This window comes from Salvelinus alpinus, chromosome 16 (genome assembly GCF_045679555.1).
Source record: "Salvelinus alpinus chromosome 16, SLU_Salpinus.1, whole genome shotgun sequence".
In the NCBI taxonomy this organism is placed as follows: domain Eukaryota; kingdom Metazoa; phylum Chordata; class Actinopteri; order Salmoniformes; family Salmonidae; genus Salvelinus; species Salvelinus alpinus.
Window position 1 is genome coordinate 25,144,658 of NC_092101.1, and position 22,645 is coordinate 25,167,302.

Sequence of the window (22,645 nt, forward strand, 5' to 3'; positions counted from 1 at the left end):
CTGATGCCAGTTTACTGACGGCCTTTTGGACACTAGAGAGTCCGCGGGGAGTGGGCAGCTCTGTTGGGTTGATACAGGAAGGGTACATCTCATTGGCAAACTGACACAGCTTCAAAGGCTGTGGCCCTGAGCCAGATAGTCCACTAGGAGTGAGGTATTCCTTCCTGCCTGGTGGAAGAGAAGGCTTGTCACCAAGGCCATATCTTCAAAGATGTGTCTTCTTCTCAGCATTGAATGTCAAGGGAATTTGGCCTTGTCCTCCTTACTTAATTGCTTGCTTATGGTGATGAATGTCTGTCCAATATCTATCCAACCAGGCAGATCTGTGTGTGTGTACACGTGAGCTGTGCGTGAAGTCTGCATAAGTATGTGAGTGCATCCATGCTTTTATGTTGGCATGCTTGTTTTGAACATACATACATACACATTCACAATGTATTCAGACCCCCTTGGCTTTTTCTATATTTTGTTACGTTACAGCCTTATTCTAAAATTGATTAAATCATTTTTTTCCTACACACAATACCCCATAATAACAAAGCAAAAACAGGTTTTAGAATCGCTTTCAAATGTATAAAAAATAAACAACTGAAATATCACATTTACAAGTATTCAGACCCTTTATTCAGTGCTTTGTTGAATCACCTTTGGCAGCAATTACAACCTTGAGTCTTCTTGGGTATGACGCTGCAAGCTTGGCACACCTGTATTTGGGGAGTTTCTCACATTCTTCTCTGCAGATCCTCTCAAGTTCTGTCAGGTTGGATGGGGAGCTTCACTGCACAGCTATTTTCAGGTCTCTCCAGAGATGCTCAATCGGGTTCAAGTCCGGGCTCTGTCTGGGCCACTCAAGGACATTCAGAGACTTGTCCCGAAGCCACTCCTGCGTTGTCTTGGCTGTGTTCTTAGGGTCGTTTTCCTGTTGGAAGGTGAACCTTCGCCCCAGTCTGAGGTCCTGAGCGCTCTGGGGCAGGTTTTCATCAAGGATCTCTCTGTACATTGCTCCGTTTATCTTTCCCTCCATCCTAACTAGTCTCCCAGTCCCTGCCACTGAAAAACATCCCCACAGCATGATGCTGCCAACCACCATGCTTCACCGTAGGGATGGTGACAGGTTTCCTCCAGACGTGACAGTTAGCATTCAGACCAAAGAATTCAATCTTGCTTTCATCAGACCAGAGAATCTTGTTTCTCATGGTCTGAGAGTCCTTTAGGTGCCTTTTGGAAAACTCCAAGCAGGCTGTCATGTGCCTTTTACTGAGGAGTGGCTTCTGTATGGCCACTCTACCATAAAGGCCTGATTGGTGGAGTTCTGCAGAGATTGTTGTCCTTCTGGAAGTTTCTCCCATCTCCACAGAGGAACTCTGGAGCTCTGTCAGAGTCACCATTGGGTTCTTGGTCACCTCCCTTACCAAGGCCCTTCTCCCCCAGTTGCTCAGATTGGCCAGGCGGCCAGCTCTAGAAAGAGTCTTGGTGGTTCCAAACTTCTTCCATTTAAGAATGATGGAGGCCACTGTGTTCTTGGGGACCTTCAATGCTGCAGACAAAACAATTGTTTTTGCTTCATCATTGTGGGGTATTGTGTGTAGATTGATGAGGAAAAATGTGTATTTAATCAATTTTAGAATAAGTCTGTAACGTAACAAAATGTGGAAAAAGTCAAGGGGTATGAATACTTTCCGAATACACTGTAAGCATATTATACATGTGTTACTTTGGTGTGCTGTGTACTGTGTGCTCATGTGAGGTTTTAGTTTGTAAGGGTTTGCAATAGTTTCTAAGGCTTATCTCTCACCAAGAGTAGGTTGTCTTACTTTATCTTTAGAATCTACCTCTGTTCCTCTTCCCTGTGCTCCCCCGGCTCACTGAGCTACTCCAAATGAATAGAAACTGTGGATAACTTCCTGGATTGGAGATAAGATATTCTCCCTCTGACAAAAACACTGGCACATCAGTGGAAGAGACGTTCACAGCAAAAACAGATTTTGTTTTTCCTTGTTCCTAGCTGTGTTTCTAAAATGCTATTATTGGTGCACGTCTCAGCAACTTGGGCACACTTTAATATAAAACATTTTGTGCCGATAGGCCTAAATGTTTGTTAGGAACACTGACACTGAAATGGTGACATGCACACCAAAACACTACACATAGACATTAATTATAGCATATTATACCATATTATGGTAAAGCAGGGTACAGCAATGGAAAGGGATTTTATTGGTGTGCGAAATATGCAATGCAATGCAGCACAGTAGTTAATGATGCATGTATTTGATTTACAATACATGCTCTACAACCACTTATTTTGATGCATATGTACATAAAAACAGGCCACATATTTCACGGTGATTCTGTTCCCTGTGATCAAGCACAGCCATATTCACATGAAAACAAACACATTGAACAATAGTTGTAGTCGATGAAATGTGCATCAAAATATGCATTATGTCAGCCCTTTAATTAGGTAAGAGTAATATTGTATGTCGCATGTTCCAGAACATAGGAAACAGACACTGTAGTTCTACACCTGAACCGATGGTTTTTATCGCCAAATATGGATGTTCCCTTTGTACGAAGGAGCTGTCTGGCACACCCATCTCCATCTCACTAAACACAATGGTGTCACCTCCTCTCAGGTTGGATGGATCCACTTCCAGCTGTAGGATGTGATCACAGAGACACTTAAGCATTGTTCTACATTACCCATGCAGATGTGTGCGATATGTCAGGAGCTTATCTTTGGGGCTGGTTGCTGAAAGACAAATGCTCACCTTCATCCTGCTTCTTAAAGGTTCAACTGGAGTTTAGGAGCAGTCTTTTGTTTCCCTCTGACAGGCTTTGACATCAGCGTCTGTGGATGATTTGAAATTATGATAATAACAGATAATAACCTTTCTGTTACCTTATTCTCATTATCCCCTAAGTACGGGCATACCACTTCTTGTAACTAGACAATATCCAATTATGGCAAACTAACAGCAACTATGCTGGAGGAATTGTCTAGCAAGGTGGTCACCAATCTTTTCTGAGTCAAGATCACTGTCTGAGTCAAAATGCAAGCCGAGATCTACCGCTCAGATATTTTTTAAACATAACTTAAAAAATGTAAGCCTATGCAACATGAACCTATTAAAAACAGTTCTTTAGCAATGAGGTTTTTGCAGTAGGCTATAGGTCTAATACATTATCACTGCATATTGGCTATGTTTGAATTTACCTGCCAATGTTGTTCTTCTCAGACCACTTTGAAATTATATTTCAAAATGTGCGGTATATGATCACACTGATAATATATAATTTCAAGAGCTTGGAACTGTAAGGTTCTATCTGCAAAAAGATGATTCTGAGATAATTGGCTTTAAAGTTCCGAACCCTCATTAGTTTGAATAGTGTCAGCAATATTGTATTCTTTTTAACTTTATAACATGAATTGGGCATTTAGATTACTATATATGTAGAGAACATTAAATAGAACACGGCTATGTCAATAACTAAATCTGGACAAAAATGCAGACAGAACCTTAGTCTCAAGCTCTCAAAATGTTGTTGTATTACTTGTGAGGAACAGCTTAGTGAGCATAAACATTTGCTTTTTTATTTTATTTTACTGGACTGGTGGTCTGTCTGAGGGGAGGGAGGGAGAGAGCAGCGGAAAGGCTGCCTCTCACCGTCCCACCGCTGAGATTGACCAAAAAAGGCACACAGTCTTCCAGCTCATGGCAAAACTTTAGTCACACTGCATTATTTCTGCCTAATGCACCAATTCATGTTGTTACTCCTATGAACAGAGAAAGTGAATTATTCCTCAATATTTAAAAAGACACAAGCCGTTAATGTCACGCCCTGACCATAGAGAGCCTTTTATTCTCTATGTTGGTTAGGTCAGGGTGTGACTAGGGTGGGTTATCTAGGTTGTTTTATGTCTATGTTGGCCTGGTATGGTCCCAATCAGAGGCAGCTGTTTATCGTTGTCTCTGATTGGGGATCACATATAGGCAGCCATTTCCCCACAGTTTTTTTGTGGGATCTTGTTTTGAGTCAGTGCATGTGGCACCTCAGTACTGCACGGTCATTGTTGGTTTCTTGTTTTGTTTGAAGTTTCACAAAAATAAAGATGTGGAACTCAGAGCACGCTGCGCCTTGGTCCACTCATTTCAACAATCGGGACAGAAGATCCCACCATAACAGGACCAAGCAGCGTGCCCAGGAGGAGAGAGTATCCTGGACCTGGGAGGAGTTCCTGGATGGGAAGGGATCCTGGACTTGGGAGGAAATGCTGTCAGGACAGGATTGGCGGGAGACGCAAGTAGAGAAGGGAGAACAGCGACGACGCCGGGGTTCGCGGCCACACAGAGTAATCCCAAAAGACAGCATAACATTTTGGGCGGGGAGCACACAGGGTGGTCGGCGGAGCCGAGGAATGAGCAGAGACCGTCAGGGAGTCGAAGGAGGAACCTGACGAAAGATTCCGGAGAGAGGTGGTGGCGATGAGAGTGCTGCAGAGCGGGCGTGCTGAGGAGCGTGACACCAGTCCGGTGTCATCTGCACCAGTTTCACGCTTCTGGCCTCCAGGGCGCCTCCCCAGTCCGGTAAGTCCTGTGGCTCCTCCACGCACTCGCACTGAAGTGTGTGTCACCGTTCCGGTACAAGTTGTGCCGGTTCTACGAACCAGGTCTCCAGCGCGCATACACAGCCCAGTACGTCCTGTGCCAGCTCTCCGCACTCGCCGTGCAAAGTTTGTCATTGTTCCGGTACAATTTGTGCCGGTTCTATGCACCAGGTCTCCAGTGTGCCTCCACAGCCCAGTACGTCCTGTGCTAGCTCCCCGCACTCACCGTGCGGAGTGTGTCATCGTTCTGGCACCATCTGTGCCAGCTCTACGCACTCTCCCTCAAGTGCGCCTCCACAGCCCAGTACGTCCTGTGCCTCCTCCTCGCACTCTGCCTGAAGGGCGTGTCCCCAGTCCGGTACGTGCCTCCTCCTCGCACGCTCTCTGAAGTGCGTGTCCCCAGTCCGGTTCGTCCTGTGCCTGCTCCTCGCACTCTCCCTCAAGTGCGCCTTCCCAGTCAGGTACGTCCTGTGCCTGCTCCCAGCACTCATCCTGAAGTGCGTGCCACCAGTCCGGTGCCACCTGTGCCGGCCCCACGCATCAGGCCTCCAGTGCGCCTCCCCAGTCCAGAGCGTCAGGCGACGGTCCCCAGTCCAGAGCGTCAGGCGACGGTCCCCAGTCCAGAGCGTCAGGCGACGGTCCCCAGTCCAGAGCGTCAGGCGACGGTCCCCAGTCCAGAGCGTCAGGCGACGGTCCCCAGTCCAGAGCGTCAGGCGACGGTCCCCAGTCCAGAGCGTCAGGCGACGGTCCCCAGTCCAGAGCGTCAGGCGACGGTCCCCAGTCCAGAGCTTCAGGCGACGGTCCCCAGTCCAGAGCTTCAGGCGACGGTCCCCAGTCCAGAGCTTCAGGCGACGGTCCCCAGTCCAGAGCTTTCGGCGACGGTTCACAGTCCAGAGCTTCCGGCCACGTTTCACAGTCCGGAACCTCCTGAGACGGTCCACGGTCCAGAACCTCCTAAGACGGTCCACGGTCCGGAACCTCCTAAGACGGTCCACAACCTCCTGCGACGGTCCACGGTCCGGAACCTCCTGCGACGGTGCACGGTCCGGAACCTCCTGCGGCGGTGCACGATCCAGAACCTCCTGCGACGGTCCACGGTCCGGAACCTTCAGCTCCAGGGCAGGAACCTTCCTCTGCGCCGATGCCCAGTCCGAGCACGACGTCCAGTCCCGCTCCATGGCAGGAGCCTTCCTCTGTGCCGATGCCCAGTCCAGGCATGGCGTCCAGTCCCGCTTCATGGCAGGAGCCTTCCTCTGCGCCGATGCCCGGTCCAGGCACGGTGTCCAGTCCCACTCCAGGGCAGGAGCCTTTCTCTGCGCCGACGCCCAGTCCGGGCACGGCGTTCTACCCGGCTCCATGGCCGGACCCGTGGTCTGAGTGGGTACTTCGCCTCGCACCGGAGCCGCCACCGACGCTAGATGCCCACCCGGACCCTCCCCTATAGAGTCAGGTTTTGCGGCCGGAGTCCGTACCTTTGGGGGGGTACTGTCACGCCCTGACCATAGAGAGCCTTTCATTCTCTATGTTGGTTAGGTCAGGGTGTGACTAGGGTGGGTTATCTAGGTTGTTTTATGTCTATGTTGGCCTGGTATGGTTCCCAATCAGGGGCAGCTGTTTATCGTTGTCTCTGATTGGGGATCATATATAGGCAGCCATTTCCCCACTGTTTTTTTTATGGGATCTTGTTTTGAGTCAGTGCATGTGGCACCTCAGTACTGCACGGTCGTTGTTGGTTTTGTTTGAAGTTTCACAAAAATAAAGATGTGGAACTCAGAGCACGCTGCGCCTTGGTCCACTCATTTCAACAATCGTGACAGTTAATAATAACAACGCAAGCTTATCGATACAATTTGCTACTCATTCATTGCAGCTGCAATGCTGGTTGTAGCGTGAGTGGAAGTAGGGAGAAGCACGTTTTATGGCTTATAAAAGTGTTGACAGTGAAGTGCTGAATAACAACTTAAACATGAACTTACTCATAAAAACAGCAGCTCTTCATTGTATTTCATTGACAGTTTCTCTCTAGTAACGGTTTTGAAAGTTCGGAAATTTCACAGTAGCAACTTTGCTGTGCGCTCGAGGAAACTGCAGACACAGTGATCTGAGCTATCTGATTGGCCAGTGGTAGGCCTATAGGTGCACTTGATTTGCTCTCTGGGCATGCCGGGTAGGCAGAGTTTTACCTTCAGACACATTAAATGGTTAAAAATGGGAACACTTTGCCTTCCTGGCGCTAGGGCTGCTGAATCAAGTGGGAAACGGGAAAAAACTTTGTGAAAAGGAACATAAGGCTTTATCGTTGTTTTTTTTACATAAATGTTTGGTGATTGACTAGGAATGCATTGGAGATCGACCAGTTGGTGACCACTGGTCTAGCATTTTAATATGCAGTACGGTCAGTCACCTCATCTTAAGGTGAAATACAGAGGAGTCAGACACTGCGCTGAAACACAGGTAGGTATAGCCGTTCAGGTAGGGATATCTTCGATCTTTTCCTTTGTCAGCGCTTCAACAGTGAAGCCTCTCTTGGGACCCAGATGTAGAGCGGCAGGGAGCTATAGCACTTTTTTAAAGAGCAGGGGCCGGTCCTGCCAGCATTATCATCCATAATAGCATTCTGCCACAGTTCAACAGCCACAAAGATAGTTGCTATCAATTGGCCAGGCCCTGGTCGACAGTACCCCAGATACCCCCGGTGACCATATCTACCACAGACACAGATCCACCAGCTGTCAATCCCTGTCACTCAGATGCATTTAATTAGGAGAGCAAAATGGTCATAACTGTGAGCCAGGAGCCAGGTCTTATTTTGGGTATTTTTTTACTAAAATAGTGGTCTGGGAGGATAAAAATGCCTCCAATAGAGATCGTCCAAATACAATCCCACTCAAACAGAAGCTTTTATTTTCCCATAACTCGTTACAATATTTGTGTAGGGAAGTACTGCATTTTGTAGGATTAACAACCCCAAGTGACAACTCAACAACCCGCACTGACTCTAAAGTAGAGTAAGATGTTGTTGGGGAGAATGTTTAGTGTAGGTCCTAGTCTGCAGGGTGTATGTATGGCCGGAAGTACATGGTGTGATATCTAAAACAGTCTCCCTAACAGATGGCCCAAACAGAGCTCACTGCCATCTTCTGGTCTGCGGGCCGAGTGCGTCTCGACCATCGCCAGGAGCAGCAGCCAGTGCGTTTGTGTGTGTCAGAATCCCAGCTCTCTTCGCCGGCTGTGAGGAGGCTTCAGTCAGCCAACCAAGCTGTTGAGTGGCACCCTGTGGTGTGGGACTTGGGCCCCAGTCCTGTGAATCATGTTGTCTCAAGTGGTGCTGTGTGTGATGACATCAGGTATCCTACTTATCCCAACTCTCCTCCCAAATTGTCTGTAACTATCACTGTTCTAGGAGAGTGACCCAGGCCAGGTAGTGGTGTACAAAGATGTGGAATCCTCCACTTAATAGTGATGTCTGAATGACTCGTTCTTAACCATAACTGCTGCGAGGCTTTCATTCCATATATTTCTCCCAGTTGAGCTGTTTTGCCATGATTATTGGGAATTGGAATTCAGTTGGAACTGCTACCCATTTATGGCAGCAGAATGTAAGGGAGGTCCATATCCAAACCTAGGTATTCTTTTGGATTGTTTCAGGAGTTTCATCTTTGTGTTTAGTGGCCAACATGTTCAGGATTCAGATAAAGTGGAATGTTGAGGGTCCAAAATTGACATTTTGGAGAAAACGCATGGTGGAGACACTGATGAAAATTTCTGCTGAAGGATATTCTCTCATTTAGTCCACCGTTGCGATCTCAATTTAAGGACACTTATCTATTATCCAACGTACGGTATCATTCAGAGCTCATCCAGACCAGGTGTAATAGCATGTATTTGGGGCCATTCTAATTCAGTGATAATGCCCAGGAAGCCGGTGTTTGGAGGATATATTGGCACGGGTGTTGTTCGTCGAGGGCCGGCAATCCATGCCAATATATCCTCCAAACACTGGCTTCGGGGGCATTATCTCTTTTATACAATGGGTTACCAAAATATTCAAGTAATGATTAATATATTTTCATTTAAAAAATGTATTTTAATGAATTTATTCATACTATTTCATCCTTCCACAAGATACAGTCCGAAAACAAATCTAGTGTTGCTACCCAAGCCAGCTGGTTGTTCTTTCTATTGGTTCGGGTTCCCAGAGACGTGACCCAGTTGTTCAGTCTTGTTGTTCATGTATCTATGGACGCGACCCAGTCGTTCGTTCTAAATGTTCCATTGCCATAATGGCTGGCAGCGTTTCTACCCCTTGTTGCTAGCTAGCCAACTACGGCTAACTTACCGTCACGTTAAACAGACAGAATAACAACAGTAGCTGCATTTGCATTTGTTTAAGGTGTTTTGTAGTGACATTTATTTGGATACATCCATAACAATGAGCTAATGAGGCACGTTATCGCCTGGCATAGAAAATGTGCTCTCTCGTCAGGACACTGTTGTTCAGAGGAGCTAGCCATCAACACAGCTAACACAACTTCAAACTGAAGCTGGAAAGACTACAAACTAGCTGAACTTCAATTTTCAACTTCAATTTACATACACTTTGTATATATCCATAAAAATTATGCCAGCTAATTCATGATTTCGACTGGCTGAGAAACGCTGCCTGCCTCTCTCTCGTCCCGATGTCCGACTCCTATACGTTCATTACTATGGGACAGTTGGAGATCGCATTTGAATATTGAAACAATGTTTCAAATGTCGGAGAGACAGACAGCAAGGTTTATTGCTCATGAATCCCTGGTGGTGTTTGACTGTTGATCAGTCATCTTCCAGGCCAGGTAGTGAATGTCATTTTCACGCTGTTCAGAGATCTGTTCATGACTAACTGCTTTATTCAGGACTGTTTTCCTCCTAAACGTTCCCTTTCCTAGGGTCAGGAACAGGAGGTCTTTCTGTCTAAGTTATTTTGATGTGTCACTCCTGATTATGACATAAGGTCAAAACAAAAGATATTGTTTGGAAATGTCTTACCAAATATTGCGTATAATTGTAATGTCTTTATATTCAATGACACAGAACTAGTTTCAGTGTAATGCTCTGGTACTTCTTACCTTTAATGGGATCAGTAAAACACAACATGATTACTATGGTTAAGAGAATTGTCCTTTTAGCCAGGCTCTTTTGTCCTTTAAGCCGTGAGATGGGTTTCAGTTTTCAAATAAACATACTTTTATGCAGACTCCATTAGATGTCTATATTTGATGGGGACATTAAATAATGTCCTCAGAACCTTATCTCCCAAACAGATAAAGTTATGTATTTACCCATTTCAGGTTTACCCTTCTTGTTAAAAAGGTTGTCAATGTGTTGTTCTTCCATTTTTTCATTCATTGTCTTGGAACTGGAAATAATTATTTATTTCTAATATAACCAACACTGGGTGGTTAAAGTGAAAGTCTCCTTGTAAAAAAGTTCAAAACTCAGACTAAAATCACAAGTTAATAAGAGGTCTGGGTAAAACGTTTTGCTTTTATTTAAAGAAAAATAAATTCTGCTTCAGTCTTTTATTTCTGTTACTTTGCATCATGGTATTGTGTCTTTTGGTAGATTTTAATTTATTTCACCTTTATTTAACCAGGTAGGCAAGTTGAGAACACGTTCTCATTTACAATTGCGACCTGGCCAAGAATAAAGCAAAGCAGTTCGACACATACAACAACACAGAGTTACACATGGAGTAAAACAAACATACAGTCAATAATACAGTAGAAAAATAAGTCTATATACAATGTGATCAAGTGAGGTGAGATAAGGGAGGTAAAGGCAAAAAAAGGCCATGGTGGCGAAGTAAATACAATATAGCAAGTAAAACACTGGAACGGTTGATTTGCAGTGGAAGAATGTGCAAAGTAGAGATAGAAATAATGGGGTGCAAAGGAGCAAAATAAATAAATAAATAAATACAGTAGGAAAAGAGGTAGTTGTTTGGGCTAAATTATAGATGGGCTATGTACAGGTGCAGTAATCTATGAGCTGCTCTGACAGCTGGTGCTTAAAGCTAGTGAGGGAGATAAGTGTTTCCAGTTTCAGAGATTTTTGTAGTTCGTTCCAGTCATTGGCAGCAGAGAACTGGAAGGAGAGGTGGCCAAAGGAAGAATTGGTTTTGGGGGTGACCAGAGAGATATACCTGCTGGAGCGCGTGCTACAGGTAGGTGCTGCTATGGTGACCAGCGAGCTGAGATAAGGGGGGACTTTACCTAGCAGGGTCTTGTAGATGACCTGGAGCCAGTGGGTTTGGCGACGAGTATGAAGCTAGGGCCAGCCAACGAGAGTGTACAGGTCGCAGTGGTGGGTAGTATATGGGGCTTTGGTGACAAAACGGATGGCACTGTGATAGACTGCATCCAATTTATTGAGTAGGGTATTGGAGGCTATTTTGTAAATGACATCACCGAAGTCGAGGATTGGTAGGATGGTCAGTTTTACAAGGGTATGTTTGGCAGCATGAGTGAAGGATGCTTTGTTGCGGAATAGGAAGCCAATTCTAGATTTAACTTTGGATTGGAGATGTTTGATGTGAGTCTGGAAGGAGAGTTTACAGTCTAACCAGACACCTAGGTATTTGTAGTTGTCCACATATTCTAAGTCAGAGCCGTCCAGAGTAGTGATGTTGGACAGGCGGGCAGGTGCAGGCAGCGATCGGTTGAAGAGCATGCATTTAGTTTTACTTGTATTTAAGAGCAATTGGAGGCCACGGAAGGAGAGTTGTATGGCATTGAAGCTCGCCTGGAGGGTTGTTAACACAGAGTCCAAAGAAGGGCCAGAAATATACAGAATGGTGTCGTCTGCATAGAGGTGGATCAGAGACTCACCAGCAGCAAGAGCGACATCATTGATGTATACAGAGAAGAGAGTCAGCCCAAGAATTGAACCCTGTTTCACCCCAATAGAGACTGCCAGAGGCCCGGACAACAGACCCTCCGATTTGACACACTGAACTCTATCAGAGAAGTAGTTGGTAAACCAGGCGAAGCAATCATTTGAGAAACCAAGGCTGTCGAGTCTGCCGATGAGGATGTGGTGATTGACAGAGTCGAAAGCCTTGGCCAGGTCAATGAATACGGCTGCACAGTATTGTTTCTTATCGATGGCGGTTAAGATATCGTTTAGGACCTTGAGCGTAGCTGAGGTGCACCCATGACCAGCTCTGAAACCAGATTGCATAGCGGAGAAGGTATGGTGGGATTCAAAATGGTCGGTAATCTGTTTGTTGACTTGGCTTTCGAAGACCTTAGAAAGGCAGGGTAGGATAGATATAGGTCTGTAGCAGTTTGGGTCAAGAGTGTCCCCCCCTTTGAAGAGGGGGATGACCGCAGCTGCTTTCCAATCTTTGGGAATCTCAGACGACACGAAAGAGAGGTTGAACAGTAATAGTAATAGGGGTGGCAACAATTTCAGCAGATAATTTTAGAAAGAAAGGGTCCAGATTATCTAGCCCGGCTGATTTGTAGGGGTCCAGATTTTGCAGCTCTTTCAGAACATCAGCTGACTGGATTTGGGAGAAGGAGAAATGTGGAAGGCTTGGGCGAGTAGCTGTGGGGGGTGCAGTGCTGTTGATCGGGGTAGGGGTGGAAAGCATGGCCAGCCGTAGAAAAATGCTTATTGAAATTCTCAATTATAGTGGATTTGTCGGTGGTGACAGTGTTTCCTATCTTCAGTGCAGTGGGCAGCTGGGAGGAGATGTTCTTATTCTCCATGGACTTTACAGTGTCCCATAACTTTTTGGGGTTTGTGTTGCAGGAAGAAAATTTCTGCTTGAAAAAGCTAGCCTTGGCTTTTCTAACTGCCTGTGTATATTGGTTTCTAGCTTCCCTGAAAAGTTGCATATCACGGGGGCTGTTCGATGCTAATGCAGAACGCCATAGGATGTTTTTGTGTTGGTTAAGGGCAGTCAGGTCTGGAGAGAACCAAGGGCTATATCTGTTCCTGGTTCTACATTTCTTGAATGGGGCATGCTTATTTAAGATGGTGAGGAAGGCATTTAAAAAAAATAACCAGGCATCCTCTACTGACGGGATGAGATCAATATCCTTCCAGGATACCCCGGCCAGGTCGATTAGAAAGGCCTGCTCGCTGAAGTGTTTCAGGGAGCGTTTGACAGTGATGAGTGGAGGTCGTTTGACCGCTGACCCATTACGGATGCAGGCAATGAGGCAGTGATCGCTGAGATCTTGGTTGAAAACAGCAGAGGTGTATTTAGAGGGCAAGTTGGTTAGGATGATATCTATGAGGGTGCCCGTGTTTACGGCTTTGGGGTGGTACCTGGTAGGTTCATTTATAATTTGTGTGAGATTGAGGGCATCAAGCTTAGATTGTAGGATGGCTGGGGTGTTAAGCATGTTCCAGTTTAGGTCGCCTAGCAGCACGAGCTCTGAAGATAGATGGGGGGCAATCAGTTCACATATGGTGTCCAGAGCACAGCTGGGGGCAGAGGCTGGTCTATAGCAGGCGGCAACGGTGAGAGACTTGTTTTTAGAGAGGTGGATTTTTAAAAGTAGAAGTTCAAATTGTTTGGGAACAGACCTGGCTAGTAGGACAGAACTCTGCAGGCTATCTTTGCAGTAGATTGCAACACCGCCCCCTTTGGTTGTTCTATCTTGTCTGAAAATGTTGTAGTTAGGGTTGAAAATGTCAGAATTTTTGGTTATCTTCCTAAGCCAGGATTCAGACACGGCTAAAACATCCGGGTTGGCAGAGTGTGCTAAAGCAGTGAACAAAACAAACTTAGGGAGGAGGCTTCTAATGTTAACATGCATGAAACTAAGGCTATTACGGTTACAGAAGTCATCAAAAGAGAGCGCCTGGGGAATAGGAGTGGAGCTAGGCACTGCAGGGCCTGGATTCACTTCTACATCACCAGAGGAACAGAGGAGGAGTAGGATAAGGGTACGGCTAAAAGCTATGAGAATTGGTCGTCTAGAACGTCTAGAACAGAGAGTAAAAGGACGTTTCTGGGGGCGATAAAATAGCTTCAAGGAATAATGTACAGACAAAGGTATGGTAGGGTGTGAATACTGTGTAGGTAAACCTAGGTATTGAGTGATGATGAGAGAGATATTGTCTCTAGAAACATCATTGAAACCAGGTGATGTCATCGCATATGTGGGTGGTGGAACTGAAAGGTTGGATAAGGTATAGTGAGCAGGGCTAGAGGCTCTACAGTGAAATAAGCCAATAAACACTAACCAGAACAGCAATGGACAAGGCATATTGACATTAAGGAGAGGCATGTTTAGTCGAATGATCGTAAGGGTCCAGTGAGTAGAGGTTGGTTGGGGTCACGGCGATTCAGACAGCTAGCCGGGCTATCGGTAGCAAGCTAGCATAGGATGGAGGTCTGTTTTTAGCCGCCTCGTGCGTTTCCGTCTGTAGATTAGTGGGGTTCCGTGTGGTAGAGGAGATCAATCCAATTGGCAAAATAGATATAGTTATAGTGACCCAAGAAAAAATTGTCCGATAGACTTATTCAGATAGCAGCCGATAAGACAGCTAACGATTAGCGTTCAGGTAACGTCGCGACGGAGGTGCCAGTTGGATAACTCCCTCGGGCAGATAACGTCGGTAGTCAGTCGTGAAGGCCCGGTGGGGCTCCGCATTGGCAGTAAAACGGGTCCGGATAGGTGATTGTAGCCCAGGAGTGGCTGATGGAACTCTTCAGCTGGCTCCGGAATAATTGATGTTTTCTCCGGGATCGACGTAAGCCAATAGACACACGGGTAGCAGCTAGCTAGCTGCGAAATCAAGGTGTAAATGTCCAGAGCTTGCGGTTGAAATCCGGGGATATGGAGAAAAATAGGTCCGGTATGTTCTGGTCTGAGTCGCGTTGTACAAAAGTGGCGATAGATTAACGAGCTAAAGGAATAGCTGATGACCACAGACCGTGGTTAGCTGAAATACTAACGTTAGCCAGTAAACTGGCTAGCTTCTGGGTAGCTTCAGGTTAGCTTCTGGCTAGCTTCAGGTTAGCTTCTGGCTAGCTTCTATTGTGGATTTTCAGATTTGAGGTAAATAATACTTTTTTTTTGTAATTGGTGAGGCGGGTTGCAGGAAAGCGTTTTGAAGTTGAGTTTTTGGAAAATAAAATATATAAAAGATATGCAAAGAAAGGTGTAAATATATATATATACGGGACAAGACGAGGACAAAAGGACGTCTGACTGCTATGCCATCTTGGATGAGGAGAGAGAGATGAGATGAACATGAACACATTGAATCAGTCATGATTTAGAGGATAGCATACATCAGTATTCCTTGAATTTAAATTAAATGCTGTTTGGCTCAGTTACCTGCTTTGACATAATTTTGGCATGATCAATTATATGTATAGTTATAAAAATATATTACATTGTATTGTATTCATAGTAATTATGCATGCCATTGTAGATGCATTACTTAGTATGGTAGATAAATCATATCATAGTGTTGAAAACTGCTAGAAGAGTACCTTTATCATCACTTTACTCCTCTCCTTCATGTTTAACCATCTGTTGGTAATGTGTTCACAGTTTTTTCACAGTTTTATTAGTGCATCCATTTGTTCAGAACATTTTCTGTTCAGTCATTATTCAGATTTTAACCCTAAAAGCGCCAACACATTTTAGCTTAAAAGCACCACCAATTGTTTACCTGAAATTGGTAATGATTGAGAGATGCTGTCTGTCCCAAAAATTTGTTGGTAACTAGTTGCTTGACAAATTACTTTTTGTTGTTGAAATTATGACATTTATGTTGACGCTTTGGATTAAGACCATTTGGGTTAAGACCTGTAGACGCTTTTGGGTTAAGACCAATTTACCAAGACTGTCCTCAAAATATATCATGGAAAAAAGTAGACTTCATTCTGTCACAGATATTCTGAACACCGGTAGTGTGAACAATAACTAAAATAAACTATTTGTTAATTAGCCAAATTGATAATGTGTAATTGCTTTGGTAAGTCTGTTTCCAAAGCATCTGCCAGGATTCCTGCCACACACAGTAGTAAATAGACATTCATAACTACATCTCTTTCTCTGTCTCCCATCAGGCCTTTCATTAGCATATCAGACGACAACGAGGAGGCCAGGGCTGAGCACCTGTACCAACAGTGGACAGACCTGGGTTTGACAGACGTCCAGCTGTCCAATTACAGCGTCCTCCTCAGCCTGCCTGGCCCCTCCTCCAGCAGAATTGTGGACCGGGCCAGCCACGAGTGTTTCCTGCCCAGCGGGGCTCAGTGTGACCCCAGGAACCACAACAACAACCCCACGGCAGACCAACACTTCTCCTACGCTGCCTACTCTGCCACGGGCAGTCTAGAGGTACAGCACACGCACCCTGTCTCATTCTCTGCATGGACAGCAGAATGCACTAACCCCAGGCTGGTTAATGCTATGTTCCCCAGTCATCTCCTGGTTTTCCACCTCCAACTATTGTCACCATCTGTGTGTGTGATTTTCCTGACTTGAATGGTAGCAGCAGCCCTGCTCTCTACCTGGCTGACTCCAGTTAGCTTTGTTTCGCATCCCTGCTTCTCCCTCACAGCGGTGATCACCCAAAAGGCCACAGCGAAAGGTCAAGACGTAAATGTTAAAGTTGGTTCCCAGTTCAGGTATATCAAAATCACAGTCCAATTTTATGAGTCACAATAAACATCCCCTCCCTGCAGGAATATGAGAGCACTGCTGGCTACAGTCAGTATATTTACAAGACACAGGCGCAAATGCATCCTTGAGATTGAAGGTTAATCCAAGTCATTATGCAAGTCTGTCCACACACTTGCAGACATAAGAAATATAGCAGGGCTATTTTTAGAGGTTATGCTTTCTGTCTCCAGGGGAACACATAGAGAGAGTGTCTGAAGGAAATGGCTGTTATCCCCTTGAGGGCTGAGTGGGCTAAAGGTACAGGAGAACAGTTGGAGAATACAAAGTCTGAATGCAAAGTATACTCCAAGCCTAGTCCTCTGCATCTGTCTCCCCAAAACAGGAGTCAAAGCCATCCATCACAGGCCTGGTTCCATGCACTGTTCAGTGTGCTGCCTTGAATTAAATGGCATTTGCAATATCTAAACGTCAGTTTAGAAAAACAAATATGGCTGGTTTGATGGATGAAAGGCCTGGGGACTCCATAGTAATGTGCTGGGCTGAGGCTCCATGGGATCTGTCATCTCTGAGCCTGTCGCTGTGACGGAGAGGTCAGTGAGCAATTCTCATTAGTCCACTCCCCATTCTCAGGATCACAGAGAGAGAGAGAGAGAGAGAGTAAAAATTCACCCCCTCTTGCTGGGAAAACATACTGACAGTTGTAACCTAATTGAACATATATGAAATATGCATGCATTAAAAGCCCACCTTAACACAAGCCAGCCATCAGAGGATGTATAGAGAGAAATAGAAGTTCAAGTGGCAATGGAGATCAAATTCACTGCGCAGCTATACATTTTTAAAGAGCGAACATTAGGAAGTTAATCTCAAAGATCATGCTGTTCCACACTCAGTCTTACTAATGGCATAGAAATATATTCTGTTTTATGAGTTTGTGGGGTTCATTTGGTAAAAGTCCTATTTAAAGCTGGGCAGTGACTATCATTATCTTTCTCTCATACAGAGAAAATATGTAATTCTCTCTTTATCTTCGTCATCCAACTGTACTTTACTGCCTTGTCAAATCATCTCCAACTTTACAATGAAAATGACTCTGGAACAATATAGCGAAGGAAGGTAGGCTGGAAGAAAACAACATCATCAACAACAACAGCATTGTAAGGAACGACGCTGCAGAAGAGAAGCAGGTACGGGGAGTTGACATTTCATTTGGAACGGACATGCAACAGGACAGGAACAGTGTCATAACTGGGAAACACAAAGACAGACGACAATCAATGCAGCAGCGGAGAACAGAGCAGGGGAACTGACAAATATAGGGAGGTAATAAACAGGTGATTGAGTCCAGGTGAGTCCAATATCGCTGATGCGCGTGATGAGGGAAGGCAGGTGTACGTAATGATGGTGGCAGGAGTGCGTAATACAGGGCAGCCTGGTGGAGATCGGGAGGAGGCATGACAAACATGGAGTATAACAAGACCATTTTAGCTTGGTAGAGCTGTACATCTTCAGTGGTCAGACGGGGATCCTCCTCAGGGTAATCAGGCTCTGTTTGAAGAATGAATTATCATTGTTTGAGCCATGCAACACATCAATAAACTACAGTGCCCCTTGACTTTTTCAAAATGTTGCTACGTTACAGCCTTATTCTAAAATTAATTTTTTATTTTTCCCCCTCATCAATCTACACACAATACCCAATAATGAAAAAGCATAAACATGTTTTTAGACATTTTTGAAAATGTATAAAACAAAAACATAAATATCACTTTAGGTGCCTTTTGGGAAGCTCCAAGCGGGCTTTTGTGTGCCTTTTACTGAGGAGTGGCTTCTTCCATTTACTGAAGAGTGGCTTCCATTTGGCCACTCTACCATAAAGGCCTGATTCGTGGAGTGCTACAGAAATGGTTGTCCTTTTGGAAGGTTCTCCCATCTCCACAAAGGAACTTTGGACCTCTGTCAGAGTGACCATCGGGTTCTTGGTCACCTCCCTGACCAAGGCCCTTCTCCCCCGATTACTCAGTTTGGCCAGGTGGCCAGCTCTAGATAGTCTTGGTGGTTCCAAACTTCTTCCATTTAAGAATGATGGAGGCCACTATGTTCTTGAGGACCTTCAATGCTGCAAATCCTTGTCTCGGAGCTCTACGGACAATTCCTTTGACCTCATGGCTTGGTTTTTGCTCTGACATGCACTGTCAACTGTGGGACCTCATATAGACCGGTGTGTGCCTTTCCAAATCATGTCCAATCAATTGAATTTACCACAGGTGAACTCCAATCAAGTTGTAGAAACATCTCAAGGATGATCAATGGAAACAGGATGCACCTGAGCTCAATTTTAAGTCTCATAGCAAAGGGTCTGAATACTTATGTAAATAAGGTATCGTAAAAATTACGGACATTGAGACTTACTTTATATCATGATCTTTCATCTCGCTGTCTCTTTTTAGTGGTGATTTCCATTGATTTGAGATTTGCTCCTCAGAAGGAAATAGTATGACAGTATCTATTTAAAAATGAATGCATGGCCTTGCCTCATTACACTTTCTGTAAGTCATCTTGTGTTAATATTTGATAGCAAGAAAATCTAATTTCATATAGACACAGAGACATTTAATTCAGCCATTGTTTCTGTCAAGCTGTCTCTGGAGAACTGCAGTGTTTTAACTCTGAGTGAGGAGCAGCCAGAGCAGAGCAGGGTAGAGAAAAGAAGGCATACTGCCTCTTCTGGCTCTGATTGTTAACTCCACATAATAGCTTTTTAAATACATGAGCCTGTGCCAGGATGTCTCCTGCTGGACCCAGACCAAACAAAGACATGCACCAAGGGGAATAGATATTCTTACTAATTCAGCAATACCTCTCTGGACCAGTGGTGTATGATTACCCCTTCCAGTCTCCCTGTCCACCCCCATCTAAGCCTCAACAGAGTGCCTTATGAATTTTTACTACACCAAGCTCATATACTGGGACATGCTGATTAATGCAGTGTGTGTTTGTGGAGGTGGGTGATTTTTAGTAAACAATCCCAGTGTTTATAATGTTTGTAATGATCTACTGTTGCATGTGATGCATGGCTCTCATTCTGGTATGATTATGTTACAGTAGATGTGTTAAATTTACATTTCATTGAGAGGGAATTGAATATGCTCCTCATTCAAGCAGGGCATGTTGCCACCCTCTCTGTCTGAGGCATAATAACAGCCCCTGATTGAGGTGGCAATTTAACTCCTCAACATGATAATAGTTCATTATTGGGGGATTTTTGCTACTTTCAATCAGGCTGATGGAGAAACAAACATTGCCTCCCTCATCCACCACATAGGCCAGATGAATAGTGAACAGGGAAGAATTCATCTGGTGTACAGAAGAAATACGCTCAGTGCGGCAAGCAACATCGTTAATTTCATTACCTCTGGAAAGAAAAAAGAGAATCTCAGTCAGACTAGAAATCTCTCTGTATTTCAATTTGGTGTCTGTTCCGTAGAGTTTAACGGAGCGCTTTTATGATGCAAATGCTGACAAGGATGATAAATCTCCCACTCCCCTGTTCTCCTCATGCAAACGAGATGTACTCTGCTTACCGGCATCGCATTTCATTTGCCCCCAGGCCACATGAAAAATGAATTGGGCCCAGGTAATGCAGCAGGAGAGTCCCACTCAGAAATAGCATCGCTGCTGTGACTCCTCGCTCAACTCCAAGACTTTTCTTTAACTTTCAGTCTGGCTCCTCCAGCACACAGACAGACATTCATTAGTCATTATTGTGCCTTCCAAACCCTGCCACAGGTGTGATTGTGGATGCCATTTGCAAAATGTTTGCACCTATTATTTCCGATTCAGTTGCCATTCAGAATTTTTGCCTTTTGTACCAATGGTTTAATGTAGCCTGATATTTATTTTCTCCTTTCTCCATTTAAGGCGGTAGTAGTGGATGTGCAGTATGGAGGTTTGGAGGACATGAGAAGAGCCAGAACTACAATGAATGTCACCAACCAAATTGCGCTATTAAAACTTGGACAAGCGCCCTTACTTTACAAGGTAAGAATCAAAAGTTGGACTTCCATCAAATTTAATTTTCGATCAATATCTAATATTTTAAGATACAGGGTGTAATATTCAGAGGCAGGCTGGTTGCTATGTGTTGTGTGACCCCCAGGGTGATGTCAGTTAGCCTGACGACTCATACTGAATTTAATGCCCCTGCTTTATCTATCGCTACGTGGAGAAGAAATGCTACTAGGCATAGCGCTTGGCCGGAGCGATGTGGTTGGGTAGCCTGGCTAGATGTCAGTGGTCTGAGCAAAAGGATAGTAATACAGTATCTCATATGATGTTTGCTATTAAACAGCACTCTACTGCACAAACAAACATACTGAACAATTAAAGCAAATGTAATTAAACCGAAAGTCATATTCAATCATGTAAAATGCATCTTATTCTGGCTAAGCGACAACCATTAAATGGGCTAGAATGGAATGACTGGTACTAACTAGTTTGTGTGCGTCATTATGGCTTATTATTTTTTTAAATAGACCAAATGTAGATTGATGATCCTGAGCCCATTGTGATGAAGCCTGTTTAATCTGTGAAGGTGACTTCTGCATGGCAGCTTAGTGGAAGAACTGCTGACTGTGGGGTACAGAATCTTAATTGTTGTTAATTTTGCATCTCTGTCTTACTACAGTACATGCTAACCACATGTCTATATGTGTATGTGAATGTGTGTGTGTACAGTATATTTGCAAAATATTCAAATACTGTGATCATGTAGTCCCACCAAAAAACAACTAAACTAAAAACTAAAACAGACCAGTTACCTTTTCATCTCTTGTCCACAACTCAATGACTTATTAATGTTGCTTGCACTAGTGCAGTTCCTTTGATTGGGAGGAAATATAGGCTGGGAGCTCACACATAATCACACTAATTATAATGTATAATTAAGTGAAAAGGTCAGTGCTGGTGTGTTTAGACTTCAGATCAGCGCTGAGTATTATCAACATTCTTTCATCTATCTACCCATGTCACTGGTTGGTCATTGAAACAGTACTGCTACAGGTGTTTTGACAGAGAGTTCTGTGTTTTATTTGTGTCTCAGTGTCTTTCGTCTATTACAATGATCATTTGTATCTCTGTATTTTTACCTAAGATGGATGTTCAGTATTTGACTGCTCCATGAACATGTAGGAAACCTCAAAGAGACTGTGAATAGAGTTGAACCACATCCAATAACCCAGCCATGCCGATGTCAGTCCAATGTCAGTCCGATGTCAGTCCAATGTCAGTCCGATGTCAGTCCAATGTCAGTCCGATGTCAGTCCGATGTCAGTCCGATGTCAGTCCGATGTCAGTCCGATGTCAGTCCGATGTCAGTCCGATGTCAGTCCAATGTCAGTCCGATGTCAGTCCGATGTCAGTCCGATGTCAGTCCGATGTCAGTCCAATGTCAGTCCAATGTCAGTCCGATGTCAGTCCAATGTCAGTCCGATGTCAGTCCAATGTCAGTCCAATGTCAGTCCGATGTCAGTCCAATGTCAGTCCGATGTCAGTCCAATGTCAGTCCGATGTCAGTCCGATGTCAGTCCGATGTCAGGCTGATGGTTTACTGATAATGACACATTATTCATTATGATTAATGTAATGGAAGGGTTCCTTTTTGTATGTTTTATTTTTGACAATGCTTTGAATTCAGAGAAAGTAGCCTAGTGATCAATTGTAGCTTTTAGTACAATATTTATGTCACCACCAGGTCCGTTTTATTAAATGTTTTTACTTTAAAAAATATAAACCATAAACCTTGTACTGTATCTTTTTTTAATCACTTGAGTTACCTTGTTTCAGGACTGATGGTAGCCTGTTTGTTCTGAGTTACCTTGTTTCAGGACTGATGGTAGCCTGTTTGTTCTGAGTTACCTTGTTTCAGGACTGATGGTAGCCTGTTTGTTCTGAGTTACCTTGTTTCAGGACTGATGGTAGCCTGTTTGTTCTGAGTTACCTTGTTTCAGGACTGATGGTAGCCTGTTTGTTCTGAGTTACCTTGTTTCAGGACTGATGGTAGCCTGTTTGTTCTGAGTTACCTTGTTTCAGGACTGATGGTAGCCTGTTTGTTCTGAGTTACCTTGTTTCAGGACTGATGGTAGCCTGTTTGTTCTGAGTTACCTTGTTTCAGGACTGATGGTAGCCTGTTTGTTCTGAGTTACCTTGTTTCAGGTCTGATGGTAGCCTGTTTGTTCTGAGTTACCTTGTTTCAGGACTGATGGTAGCCTGTTTGTTCTGAGTTACCTTGTTTCAGGACTGATGGTAGCCTGTTTGTTCTGAGTTACCTTGTTTCAGGACTGATGGTAGCCTGTTTGTTCTGAGTTACCTTGTTTCAGGTCTGATGGTAGCC

General features: G+C 44.5%; 1 protein-coding gene and 1 long non-coding RNA gene across 4 annotated transcripts in view; both read left to right on the forward strand.

Annotated features, from left to right (window-relative positions):
* The window catches only part of LOC139541191 (inactive N-acetylated-alpha-linked acidic dipeptidase-like protein 2), a 340,439-nt gene that overhangs the window by 156,550 nt on the left and 161,244 nt on the right, over positions 1-22,645 (forward strand). For all 3 annotated transcript variants that reach the window (XM_071345568.1, XM_071345567.1, XM_071345569.1), the window contains exons 3-4: positions 15,696-15,969; positions 20,176-20,295. In XM_071345568.1, coding sequence (XP_071201669.1) covers positions 15,696-15,969; positions 20,176-20,295 — 394 coding nt within the window. The remainder of the gene's footprint in view (positions 1-15,695; positions 15,970-20,175; positions 20,296-22,645) is intronic.
* LOC139541193 (uncharacterized) lies at positions 14,345-14,683 on the forward strand. Its single transcript, XR_011668322.1, has 2 exons — positions 14,345-14,570; positions 14,631-14,683. It is a non-coding gene; the product is annotated as an uncharacterized lncRNA (long non-coding RNA).